The following is a 14,780-nucleotide window of genomic DNA, read 5'->3' as shown; positions in this document are numbered from 1 at the left end:
AGAAAATGAATGCCCTGAGGAGTAAGACAAACCTCCTGAAACATATAAAATGCTGAAACAGGTGGCTAGTCTTCGATCCTTCCACCTGTGTGCCTATCTCGCAGCTCTCAGGACGGGCACTCTCATCTCTGACTGCCAGAGGTCTCACCAGGCAACTCCCACTCAGACTGCCTCCTTCCCTGACCTGTGAGACAACTACATTTCTTGCATTCCCTTCAAAATGCATCTACTCAGCCTCATTCCCCCAAGACTTGACTTAAATGCACTCATGCTAACATACCCCTCTGATACCTTTTTCTGAGCATCAAACAAGGCTTCTCCCCTAGGTTGGGCATAGAGTAAGGACTCAGATGACCAACATTCCATTGATTTAGCAATACTCGTCTATTCAACAATGTTTCTGAACAAATATTTGATAAGTATCTACTCTGTTTCACATTGTTCCAGATGTTGGGTAGAGTGGGGGAATAGCAGAGAGTAAGACAGATACGGTTCCTGCACATGCAGAATAATCTTGAGAAGAAGACATTTATTAAATAATTATACAACTAGAGGCAAAGGACAACCCTAGATTTAGAAAATTTTCCTAATGAAGTGATTTTTTTCCCTGAGAATATAAAAATATAAGTTTAAAGAAGGAAATTAGTGTTCCCCAAAGTCCTAAAGCACAACCATATAAACCTCTATTAATAGTTATTCAAATATATGCCATATATACAGTGTATATGTAAGATATATATGTATGTGTTAGAAAAAGAAAAAGTACATTATAAAATTGGGATCATATTGATCAAACGATTTTGTATATTAATTTAGAGGTCATATTAGATATAATTTCTTGCTAACGCAATTACAAACCCATATAAAACACTATTTTAATAATGACACAACTCTATCATTTAAGATTAATTATCTTTTTATTTTAACTGATCCCTTCGATTACTAAATTGGTTCTTTATTTTGGCATTAAAATTTTTTCTGTGATAGTCTTTATGTAAATTGTTGTGTGTTCATTACCTTCTGGTAAACACTTATGCATGGCCTTAATAGGTCAATGGATATGAAAATGATATACAGTACCAAGTATATGTAACGTATAAAGTCAACAAAACCTTGAATAACAAAGTTATTATTATTGTAGGACTTCCCTGGTGGCTCAGACAGTAAAGTGTCTGCCCACAATGTGGGAGACCCGGGTTTGATCCCTGGGTCAGGAAGATCCCCTGGAGAAGGAAATGGCAACCCCCTCCAGTACTCTTGCCTGGAAAATTCCATGAACGGAGGAGCCTGGTAGGCTACAGTCCATGGGGTCGCAAAGAGTCGGCCACGACCAAGCGACTTCACTTCACTTCTTCTTCTCCCGCGTTGTAGGCAGATGCTACTGTCTAAGCCACCAGGGAAGTCCAAAGTAGAGAAAGGAACATGCAATCAACTTAACCAATAAAGGACTCACTTCTAGAATACACAAATAGTTTCCACAAATTATAAGAAAAACAGACAACGTTGTATAAAATTGAGCAAAAAACATCAACTGGTTAATCACAAGTAAGGATATCCAACATCCAATCAGGGACACTTTATTGTAAGTGAAAGGAAAAGCTATTCTTTATTTCACCAAAGTAACTTAAACTGGAACCGCCTTGGTGAAACTGCCAACAAAGATAGGAAGAATTCTCCGCTTCACTAGGAATCAGGGTGATGGTTGATTGTATGTATCAACCTGACTAGGCTAAAAGATGCCCAGATAGCTATTAAACCATTATTTCCAGGGTGTCCCTGAGAGTGTTTCTAGAAGAGCTTAGCACCCGCCCTCATCAGTGTGGGCGGGCATCACCCAATCCCTTGAGGTGAACTTACTCTCTCTCTTGAGGTGGGACATCCACCTCCTCCTACCCTGGGACATCAGAGCTCCTGGTCGGCAACTCTTCAGACTCAGACTCAATTACAGCACCACATTCCCTAGTTCTCCAGCTTGCAGACAGCTGACTGTGTGACTCAGCCTCCATAATCATGTGAGCTGACTCTCATAATAAAGCTCTTACATATCTATATATTCTATTGGTTCTATTTCTCTGAAAAACTCTAATACAATCATTGAAACATCAACCAAGGCCACAATGAAACACCATTGCCCAGCATGGCTAAAACTAAACAAATAAGCACAAACAAATTATATCAAGTATTGTCTACAACATCGTGGATCTATATCTCATATATATAGCTAGAGAAGAGCAAACTGTTTATAATACTTTGGAAAACTGTATGACATTATTTAGAAGGTAAAATGCATTTCTTAGGGTTCACTGGTTCTAGTCTTAGGGATATGTTCAACTGAACTATCTACTAATGTGAACCAAAAGACATGCAAAAAATTGTACCTAACAGCATTATTCATGCTAATTAAAAATGAGGAGAAAGCCCAATGTCTATCAACAGTAGTATCAACAAATATGTTTTTGTATACCCAACAGACTATTATTCAACAATGAAAACAAATCACTGCCAAAGATTAACCTCAAAAACACAGCATTAAGCAAAAGCAGTCAGTGTAAAAAGGAAGCATATTGTTATATCCCACTGACCTGAAGTTCTGAAACAGCAAAAACCAATCTCCACTGATAGAAATCAGGACAGTGGTTGCCAGTGGGGAGCAGTGAAGTACAGTGGCAGCTCAGGGCCACTTCAAAGAGACTGCTGATGTTCCATTTCCTCATCTGGCTGCTGGTTGCTTGTGTGGTCATTTTTGATCATTCAGCACACTGCAAATTTCATGATTTGCCCCTTCTGTTATATTTTCACACTTTGATAAGACTCACACGTCCATGTAAACACTGCCACGTTTAAAATGGATAAGCAACAAGGACCTACTGTATAGCATGGGACATTCTGCTCAACATTACGTGTCAGCCGAGACGGGAGGTGAGTTTGGGGGCGAATGGATTCATGTGTGTGTGTGGCTGAGTCACTTTACTGTGCATCTGAAACCATGACTATACTGTTAAACAGTTACACTCCGATAAAAAATAAAAACGTTCAAAACAGACTCTAATGTTTAATAATTACACCAGACTCCTCTCAGGGTAACATGAAAGAAAATTATGCATAGTGTCTACAGAAACACAAATGAAATTGATTAAATGTTCAACGAATTCTCACAATATAAACAATAATTCAAGTAGGAAAATTTCTCAGGAACCTGAATAACTTGAGTTACCTAGAAACTTGCTAACAGTTTCCTTATAGATGCAGAGTCCTGGTTTCACATGGAAAAAAAAATCCATAAATGCAGACATAAAATAACTCCAAAAGATATTAAACGCACAATTTAATATGAGAGTGCTATTGTTCCAGTTGACTAAGCCTAAGAAGCAGTGTAATATAAAACAAATGCTTGTCAGGAATATATGTTTATTTAAAAGTATAAATTCTCCATTATTCCAAAATTGTCTGTGCCTTTATTTGTATGAGAAGTGGGAAAGGATCATCAACTGTAAAACTTGACCTTGTCATTGTAAATATCAGCACTCTCTCACTTGTCATTTCAGTTTTATTTATGACTGTCAACACTGGAAAGGCAAGCAACCTGTATTCTTCGTCTGCTACAAGCATCACTGAGAAAACAAAATTAAACAAATGAGAACACCACCAAAACCACAGGGTTTGATTACAAATACCAAGTAATAATGGTATTTACTTCTGAGCTGTCTCAGAGCTGGCGGTTGTGAAGAAAGTGATCGACAGAGAAATTTACAAGTAGAAATATTAACATAAAAGTGAAAAGCATAGTTAACTGTTGAATGTCATTTTGCCATAGATGCTTTGACCTGTGTATGCTGAGTGAATACTAGTTTCCAGTCCCACAATTAGGTGAGAAGTCACTTTGGTTGAACTGATTGTGAAATCCCCAAATCACACATTGTTATATCAAAAGCTATTTTGGAGCACTTCTAACCCAATCTCCAATAAAAGACAGAAATCCACAATACATGCCCGGTCAGCCTTCCTTATGAAGTCAAAATATGGTCCAGGAAATTCTTATTGAAAGCTTTCATGCATGAACAAGCTGTGACAACAGTAACCTGGAATATCAAGAAAATATTCTGATAATTCAAGCCATAAATTATTTTTCCTCACTTGCCTATAGATTTCACTTATTAAGCTTTTTTCTGATACCTATTCTTATCTTCATTTTTCTTTGTAGTTGGTATTGGTAGGAAGTTTTTGCTCTCAGAACTTTAAACCTAAGAGTAGTACACATACAACTAACGAGACAGCTGTATTCATTTCTGTAAAAGAACTAATATATTTTCCCTCTGATCACATGAATTATGTAAATATAATTTTGTTTTGGCTAGAAGGAATCTGAGAACATACCCTGAGTGAGAATAGATTATAACATTTTGAATCATTTATATAAAGAGTATAAAACAAAATTGTGCTAAGCTTGGTATTACCCTAAGAAGTCCAGGCATGTCATGTCCCCCACATGGTAATGAGCCTCAGTGAACCAGACTCGGAAAATAGACTCATGAAGACAACCGTGCGAGGGTCATGTTGTCGCCATTAGGACAGATGACACCTGGGCCGGAGGATGGGACCACGCGTGGGACAGACGGGGCGTCCACACCGGGGAGGAGAAGAGAATTTGGAACGCAGTCCTTAGACTGAGATGAGAAAAGCGTCCTTCTCCCTTAGGACTCATGACTCTTTCTGACCTGAATTCTAGAATCTAAGGCATAGAAATTTCTGAGACATTTCTATTGGTGACTAGGAGCTGCTCTGACCACCGGAAGTGAGGCTGAGAGCTGGTCTACAAGGGAATTTGTGACTGTCCTGAGCCTCCATGATAGCGGTCTTTTAGTCTTTGTGTGTGATTCCCTTTTAATCAAAAAACTTGAGAAAATTTTACTTCATGCTTTCCTCTCGACCTCATTGTACTGTGAGCAACTAAGGTGAACACGTCTCATTCTTTAGAGGGAAGATGGAGAACCCAGGACCCCTACGGCAGAGGAGAAGGCCATCCATGCCCACGGAAGCAGCTGCAAGGCCAGCCATCAGGGGGTGGTGAGAAGAACGGAGAACTTGGGGAAACTTCTCAGGCAATGTGAAGCAAACTCTGGAGACCTCTTGGAAATGCTGAGGGTCACTCTGAAATGATGTAATTTCCAAAAACGAGGCCAGTGGCACCTCACACTATCATGTGTGTGCGAGTGTGCTGAGTTGCTTCAGTCATGTCCGACTCTTCGTGACCCGTCCCCAGTCCACGGGATTCTCCAGGCAAGAATACTGCAGTGGGCTGCCGTTTCCTTCTCCAGGGGATCTTCCCAACCCAGGGATTGGAACCTGCATCCCTTGTGTCTCCTGCATTGGCATGCGAGTTCTTTACCACTAGCACCACCTTGGATATTAAAGGTAAATGGGGATTTTTTTAATCACAAGCTGGCGAGACCTGAGACTTAGGGATTATGGTAAATTTGAACATTAGATGGAAATGATGGCTAAAGTGTAAGCATTTATAGCCTGCATTTTTAAAAATTTTGATTTTTTAGTATACTTTAAATTTATTTCTGTTTCTACTCTTTTATGGCTTAATATTTTGTTGTATGTGTTCTTGTTACAAAATGCTTGTGCAGACACAGGCAAAAATGAGTCAGGAAATTGTTAAAAATAACAATTTTAAATAAGCCTCCCCAAAAAGTATCACTTTATGATTTTCATTTTAAATGCATTAGCTTTTTATCTGGCAGTGTGACCTAAGGAAATATACTTTCTATCACTGTGGTTTAGTTTCCTTCTCTGAAACATGAGGGAGTTGAGTTGGATACTGTGAGGTCCCTTCCACTACCAGGATTCAACTATGACATTTACACTCATGTAACTTAGTATAATATCCTGAAAACATTTTCTATGAAATGAAGGATTTCATTCTTGGAAACTTTATAATGAAAAACTATTGATTGAAACTCTAGGGGCTGTGATATCCTTTTAAAATAGCTAAATAGGAACACTATGACCATTTTCTGAGAGAAACATGAAGAGCTGGAAATTTGTAGTCCTAGAAATGAGAAAGATAAAATGGGTTTCACACTACATTTCCTTTAGTTCGGGAATCACATGGACGTTCATAGGAATGTAGTACAGAAAGCCTCTGGATAGATATCAACAGCATGCGTCTATGAGACAAGGTACAAGCAAACAAAAGAACGAAATCTTGAGATTGAACCAGACAACAACCTCCTCCTATGTCTTCACACACAGAACAATCAAATGGAGAAGTAACATAAATCAAGTGAAGAAATAACATACAATCTAAAATGCAGTAACTTTTGCCTCATACTTCAGGCATGCAAGGGATATTTTATTGGAATATCTTTGTAATTATTTCTATCCATGCCTTCACATTGAATTTATGCATTATCTTGTCAATTCATCCAATCAACGGACAGGTACTGACCTTAAATATGTGCCTGGAAATCAGCTTAAGGACGCAAGCGTAAGCAAACTTCTCTTCAATCTAAACACTGCAATATTCTTCAGTGATTCTTCCAGTTAAAGATGATGCTCATATATTGGCTTAATAAGGAGGTAACAACCAATTGAATTAAACTTCCCAATTAAGCTGTGGGATTGGAGCTATAGCTTATGAGGCTAATGCTGATAATAACCATTACTCTCCTAGACAAGGCAATATTCCAGCCTAGTTGCAGCCTGCATTTCTTATCCATCAAGCAGAACCTCCAGTAATAATCCTAGGATGCTTTCCAACTTTCCTGGAGTAGAGATGTAAACCATGTATAAATCTGACCTTCAGTGTTAAACCAAGAGTTTTCAATCCTCATGGGTAGGTGCTAACTAGTTACGCAAAATGTCGAGTAGTTACAAAAAAAAGATAGGAAATTTCTGTCAGAAGAATAATCACATTGAGATCACAGTCATCTACTCATTCTTCCCATTTTTTCTAATATGACTCCCTCACCATTTCTGAGAGATTATGTGCTTAACTTATATGCAGAGATCAGTTCAGCAGAGTGTATCATGCAAAATGCCGGGCTAAATAAAGCACAAGCTGGAATCAAGACTGCTGGGATGAATATCAATAACCTCAGATACGCCAATGACACCCCCCTTAGAGCAGAAAGCGAAGAGGAACTAAAGAGCCTCTTGATGAAGATGAAAGAGGAGAGTGGAAAAGCTGCCTTAAAACTCAACATTCAAAAAATGAAGAGCATGGCATCCATTCCCATCACTTCATGGCAAATTGATGGGGAAACAATGGAAACAGCGACAGATTTCATTTTCTTGGGCTCAAAATCACTGCAGATGGTGACTGCAACTATGAAATTAAAAGATGCTTGCTCCTTGGAAGAAAAGCTATGACAAACCTAGATGGCATATTCAAAAGCAGAGACATCACTTTGTCAACAAATGTCCATATAGTCAAAGCTATTGTTTTTCCAGTAGTCATGTATGAATGTGAGAGGTGGACCATAAAGAAAGCTGAGCGCCAAAGAACTGTTTTGAACTGTGGTGTTGGAGAAGTCTCTTAAGAGTCCCTTGGACTGCAAGGAGATCCAACCAGTTCATCCTAAAGGAAATCAGTGCTAAATAGTCATTGGAAGGACTGATGCTGAAGCTCCAATACTTTGGCCACCTGATGCAAAGAGCCAACTAATTAGAAAACACCCTGATGCTGGGAAAGATTGAAGGCAGGAGGAGAAGGGGCCGTCAGAGGACAGATGGTTGGATGGCATCTCCGACTCAGTGGACATGAGTTTGAGCAAGTTCTGGGAGATGGTGAAGGACAGGGAAGCCTGGCATGCTGCATGGGGTCAGGGAAGCTTGGTATGCTGCAGTCCATGGGGTCACAAAGAGTCAAACACGACTGAGTGACTAAACAACAACAACATGTGATTATCCAAAGAGAATGTGATTTTACCTAAAAAGGGGTGACTTTTATAACTGCAAACAAGCTGCATTTTCTGTATTATAACAAAATCATTACACATTTTATGTATACTTTAATTTTTTTTTCCCCAGGTAATGGGGTCTGTTAATGGGCTGAACTATGTCCTCCAAAAAAATATGTTGGAAGTCCTTAACCTCCAGTCCAGCAGAATATGTTTATTTGGAAATACAGTTGTTGCAGACATAATTAGTTAAGAAAAGGTTACACTGGAGAAGGGAAGAACTGTAATCCAAACTGACTGCTGTCCTTACGGGAAGACAAAGCCATACAGCAAGGGGGCCATGTGATGACAGGGAGGAGATGAGAATGATGCAGCTAAAGAGGCTCAAGAGGGAGGGGATATATGTACACGCTGATTCATGCTGTGTACGGCAGAAATTAACACAACATTGTAAAGCAATTATACTACAATAAAAAAAAATCAATAAATAAAAGTGGAAAATTTAAAAAAAAAAAAAGAATGACACAGCTACAAGCCAAGGAACACCAGCAGAAGTTGGGAAGAAACAAGGAAGGATTCTACCCAGAGGCTCTGAGGCAGCACGCTCCTGCTGACACCTTGGATCTCTAGACTTCCTAACATTGGGACCAAAAAAATCCTGTTTTTTTAAGCCACCCAGGTTGTGGTTCTTCGAGAGAGAAGTCCGAGGCAACGAACACAGGGACTCGCGAGGGAGAGCAGATGCGATCTCGAGACAGAACTTTGTGTGTGTGAGCTAAGCTTGGACAAAATGGAGATTCTTCTGCCACTGAAGAGAATCCAGAGTTTGTCCAGCCCTTACTCTCTACCTAACACTGTTCCCAGCACTTTATAAGTATCATTTGATTTAAGACCAAGTATCACCTCGTGGGGCTTGCCCAGTGGCTCAGTGGTAAAGAATCCAAGTGCAGTGCAGGAGATGCGGAGACATGGGTTCGACCCCTGGGTCGGAAAGACCCCCTGGAGGAGGAAATAGTGACCCATTCCAGCATTCTTGACAGGATGACCCCACGGACAGAGGCGGGCTACAGTACAGCCCATGGGGTCACAAAATTGAGCGACTAAACAACAATCACTTAGTGCTTCATCCACGTGAATTAGGTTCTAATACTACCCCAAGGAAGAGACAAAGTTGTCACTAATTCTGTTTAAATAATATTCCTTTTAAGGAATCTATTATTCTGCTCTACGCTTCTTTCAGGAGAATAATGCAGATCTTATACCATTATGCAACTTTCATTGTATTAAGTACTAGAACTTTAAAATATTTAATTTCAATGAGAAAAAAAGTTGACAATCATCCATGTCTTCAAAAATTATATCAAAGTTAAATCTATAGGAGAAAGAACAATACAGACCTCTCTTCTATTAATGTAACTGTGCTAATAATCATTATATATAATAACTGCACTGGCTCAAATATTACTCTATGATATTAAAAAAAAGCCTTTAAAAACCATTATGTTTAAAACAAGTATCTGACTTAGGTGGATAGGTTAAAAAATACACTAAAATTAAACATTTTAAAACCTCCATGAAATTATAGACAATTCTAGACTATAATTATTTTAGAAAATATTTCAATTTTTTGACTGTCAGTAAGTACTGACTGTTTTACTCATATGTTCTACCTTATTTTTTTTCACTCTTTGTTCATAAAGTATTTCAAAACAACTGCAAAATGCTACTGACTAACAAAAGCCCTCAGAAACTTACAACACCCATATATCAAAACACTGCATAGAAAATCAGTGAATCTCTAAATTCCTCCAGACATATGGTTTACAATAAAGTAGTTTATTGCTGAATAAATATTAATCTCCAACAGAGGCAGCAAGTACTGCTTCTCCACCTCTAGATTTTTCTAATTCATATTCTTCAGCTGAAAGCAAACACATCAGTTTGAATTTGCTTTATTCCTACATACCCTCATTTCAAAATATCAAGAGCTTCCATCCCTTGGCAAGCCATAAAGCCCTGCAATTGATTTTCATCATTATTATTCTTTACTATCAATTTGGACACTCTATCAAAATCAGCACGGTGGGCTTTATAATTTAACTGCTTAATAATAAACATAAAGTAATACAAGCCTATACCCCGAGTTTTACATCTGCAAATTTATTGTGCATTTGTATATTGTAATTCTTATTTTGCTCTAAAGCAGAATACACTTACAGAATAATAAAGTTTTATAATTAATACATAATTAAACAGATAATACACTGATATATAACCATATAATGTGCTTCCAAAATCTAAAACATAGTCATCTCTAAAAGAAAGCCAAATCTTTAACAACTAAAAGATACAAAACATCCATATGTGGAAAAGTTCCATAATGATACAAATAAACAGGAAGTCTGTGGGAACAGGAAGGGACTGTGGGAGACAGGAATTGGTGTAAAGACACAAGATCCCATGGTCTTATCCCTTGATCTTTACCAGTGTAATGGAATCACCAATATCCTTCCCTGCCAAGCCAAAGAAGACTCCAAGGATGCACTTTTTTTCCCAAGCTGCACAGCTCAGAGGACTGAAGACTAGAGGTTTCACACACACAAATATATTAGCTCATGCACTTAATAGACAAATACTGACTGTTGAGCATCAATTACACCAAAAATCAAAAAGATTCAGTTCCTACCTTTAGGAGGTCACTTCCAAGTAACAGAATGGCACTTCCAAGTAACAGTAAAGGGCACTGTTTGAGGCATGTATTAGTCTTCTATTGCTGAAAATAACAAACTACCCTCAATTTAGCAGCTTAAAACAACACACATTTATTAACTCACTATTGCTATTTATCAAGTAACAGTAAATGGCACTATTTGAGGCATGTATTAGTCTTCTATTGCTGAAAATAACCAACTACCCTCAATTTAGCAGCTTAAAACAACACAAATTTATTATCTCACTATTGCTGTTTATCAGGAATATGGGCTTGGCTTAGCTGTGCCCTTACTTCTGGGTCTCTCACAAGGCTGCAGTCAAATGTTGGCACCACTTGAACCTCCCTCCCATCTCCCTCCCCATCCCACACCTCTAGGTTGATACAGAGCCCCTGTTTGAGTCTCCTGAGACATACAGCAAATTCCCACTGCCTATCTATTTTACATATGGTAATGTGAGTTTCCATGTTACTCTCTATATACATCTCACAGGGGATATATGTGTATACCTATGGCTGATTCATGTTGAGATTTAACAGAAAGCAACAAAATTCTGTAAAGCAATTATCCTTCAATTAAAGAATTAACAAAGTTTTTTTTAAATGTTGGCCCAGACTTTGTGGTTCCATCTGAAGGCTCAACTAGTGAAGGATCTTATCCCACCACGGTTTCGGGAGTTTTCTGTAGGCTGTCGGGCTGGGGGATGCAGTTCCCTACTGGCTGTTGGCCAGAAGTCAGCCTCAGTTCCTTGCCTTTAGCTTCTCCTACATGGCAGCTTTCTTCATCAAAATATGAACACCAAGAAGGCAGCAGAGACAGACTTCCAGTAAATTGGAAACCAGAGACTTTATAATCTAATTACATAAATATCATTCCATCTATGTTGCTCTATTCTGTTGTACTGTAATGTATTATCTGTATGTCAAGTTATTCAAACGTACATACACATGCATCCATTCTTCCCCAAATTCCCCTCCCACCCAGGCTGCCATATAACACTGAGCAGAGTTCTCTGAGCTATACAGTAGGTCCTTGTGGGTTATCCATTTGAATAGAACAGTGTGTACGTGTCCATCCCAAACTCCCTAACTGTCCTTTCTCCCCTCATTCTCCCCAACCAGTGACCAGAAGTTTGTTCTCTAAGTCTGTGAGTAAAGAACTTCTTTTACAAAGAAGTTCATTTGTATCATTTCCAGAAAAGATAAATTTTGATGAGATGAAATAGTGTAAGAAATTTTACAATATGAGTTCATGGTGGGGAAAATCAACCTAGAGAACGCCATATGGAGAGGAAGGGAGAGAGGAGGAGTGGTCATCTGAAACCTTCACTGATTGTTTATTACCCTAAGATACCAAAGATAAAATAGATAACAATAAGGCTACTCTCATTATCAACTTAGTAATGGTCTCTAAATATTTCACAGCCAGACCACTATGGTTAGTGCTGGTGATCAATAAGAAAACTTCAAAACAGTGGAGAACTCTTCTCCGCAGATCCTAATATACGTTTACAAGCTTAGAGAGAGAGAAGTTCTATCAGCGCTTTACAAAGAATAGAAAGGCCTACCATAGTTTATCGAGTTTAAATGAAGCTATGTTTCTTTGTCCTTGGTGCTATGAATCAATCACACAGGTTGTGGCAGAGATTAGTAAGTGACCTTCAAAAATCTGTGTTTTCATGTTTCTGTGTTTCTTCCTATGCCATCAATAGGTGACATTTTCCCAGCCACCCTACTTGATAGGAGTTCTGGACAGTGAAATCTCCATGCAGGAGACATGTTGCACCTGCAGGCTTGACCCACAACTCTCATTTATAGTCTTGCATGTTCTTCTTCTCTTCCAAGATACCAGGAAATAAGGCAACTATAACAATCTTAGAAGCTGTGTGGGGAAGATGACAGTCTCTTCTGAACTGGGTCACTATGACAAAACCCACTTCAATATTGTAAAGTAATTAGCCTCCAACTAATAAAAATAAATGAAAAAAAAAAAAAAAACAACTATATGGAAGACAGCCTCCCTGTTGATTGGTTCCCATCCAATACCACTCCATGAGCAGTAAGTAAACTGTTACTGTGTGTACTATTGCATGCACACAACTACAGAGGGATCTGGATCAGAAATATATAAACTAAAAATAATACCTCCCAGCTATCCAAAATCACCCCTTATTGTGAATTATATTAATGATTTGAATTAGCTTATATGAATACTATTTACTCAGAAAAGCAATTATTATCAGATTGTTACTTCCTTTAAGAAAGTATATCAAGTACTTTAATATGTGTAACAAACAATACCATTGTGTGTTAAATATTTTATAAAGACCCAGAAAGAGAAATGAAAATTTCTTTCCTTACTTTTCTACCATGTTGTTGGGGAGGGGGTCATCAGAAGAGAGATGAGAATGCTAGTGGTATTCTCTAGTCATATGAATTTAGGAACAATAATCTCACAGTATATTATGGCAACAACAACAATAAAAACTCTTAAAACTAGAATTAATTTTTTATTACCAAGTAGACACTCTCTGAAAATTGGGTTTATAAGGGAATCACTGGCAGACTTCTAACCATAAACGGCACAAATGGAAAGACTGCAGCCATTTTATTTTTTTTTTTTTTAAGGGTAAAATAATGTTCACTTTATTAAAAATATAATCCAGCAATGGAAGCAAAGACAATCATGGTCACTTGTCCACCCTCGTCACACAGGGGAGGTGGCAGGGCTGTTTTCAGGACCCTCGCCTCCTCCGACATCTCTACAATAATCCTCAGTTTTGTCAGAAATTTTGTCACTGGGGAGACAGGGCCACCAAGGAACTTAACTTCTTGTTGCCTTTGCTCAAGTAAGCACTGAGTCCCATTTTCCAGTTGTCTTGTTTCCACACTCACGGCCCCTTTTCCTTTTCCCATCCCAATTCCTACATTTAATCACACACATCTCAGTGGGAACGAGGGGGCTTTATTACAAATGCAGTTGACTGCTTAGGACCACCTCTGCAATTTTTCTTTTCTACTCTCTTTTTCTCAATACATCCCTCCAGGGCAGGTCAGTAGGCCATTAGGAAAGAGGAATATAGGGAGAATGAAAAGGAGCAATGCTCTCTCCAAAATCATCTGAAATAACCATCGAGTCCTCTTGGCTCCAGCTTGAGAATCTTCTGGTGGAAAGGGTGTGAGATTCAGAATTAGCTCTTATCTTCAAGGTCCTCCATATCTACATCTTGGGGGGGCGGGGGGGGGGTTGCCTTCTTTTTTGATTTGGGCTGCAGGTCACTAGTCCTGGTTGGCTTGGGAGGGGCTTCCACTTCCATGGCTGCTTTCTCTTTCTGGGCAAGTCGGATCTGCTGGAGGAGTTTTCTGCGCTTCTTCCCAGACAGAGTAATGTTGGCACGTGCACTGGACGCCCGCTTCTTGAGGTGGTGCCGCGTAATCAGTCCTTCGTCTATCACAGCTCCGACCACCCGATGCTTCAGTCGCCGCTCCCGGTTCAACACACGTCGTCGCTTGAACAGCTTCTTCTTCAGCTCCGTTCGCGGCCGGTTGATCTTTCCACCCGGGGCACCCATAGCTGCGCCGCAAGGCCCTGCAGCCATTTTAAATGAGTTTTTTGGTTTGAGATCTGTCAAAATAATAATAAATTGGCTGTTTTTTATTTGATTGGTTTCTACACTACTGCTTTATTAAATATTCAAAATCTGTGGTTCAAGCTAATTTCCTATCACTTTGCTTAAGATTTTAAACATTTAATGTTGTTAATCTTTTGAAAGGGCATTTGTCACAGTAGATAAACAAGCAGGAAAGAAAAATGCAGAAATGAGCTTCCTACTGAGTTATTTACTTGGAATAAGTGTATCCTATAAAATGCTTGACCTAAAGTATTTAAGTATAACAACCCCAGAGACAATAAAACATAGGTTACACAGAGAATTCATCAAAATTTTATAGGAACTCTACAGAAAGAAAAAAATTTTAACTCAGTAATAACCTGAAAGCTATAAAGTCATACTATTAAAACCAAAATAAGAAAACTGAAGAGATTTTAAATCAAAACTTTGATAATTGTACTTATTATTGGAGAAATAAATGAAGCTAAAATACAATTTAATAGGATACTTTTTAATAGCATTTCGCAGCCTGCAAAATGTGTCTCATTTTAT

The 14,780-nt window shown here is 38.6% G+C and overlaps 1 protein-coding gene across 1 annotated transcript; it reads right to left on the bottom strand.

The window, feature by feature from the left end:
* Window positions 1-13,562: 13,562 nt before the first annotated feature.
* Window positions 13,563-14,200, bottom strand: LOC133050673 (uncharacterized protein C11orf98-like). The gene has a single exon (XM_061134991.1). It carries the CDS (start codon window positions 14,187-14,189, stop codon window positions 13,809-13,811), a length of 381 nt encoding a protein of 126 aa, XP_060990974.1. The 5' UTR covers window positions 14,190-14,200; the 3' UTR covers window positions 13,563-13,808.
* Between the last annotated feature and the right edge of the window lie 580 nt (window positions 14,201-14,780).

The sequence above is a fragment of the Dama dama genome, chromosome 32, assembly GCF_033118175.1.
Source record: "Dama dama isolate Ldn47 chromosome 32, ASM3311817v1, whole genome shotgun sequence".
Classification (NCBI taxonomy): Eukaryota; Metazoa; Chordata; class Mammalia; order Artiodactyla; family Cervidae; genus Dama; species Dama dama.
The sequence above is the reverse complement of the archived record's forward strand: the minus strand, read 5'-3'. Positions and strand labels throughout refer to the sequence as shown.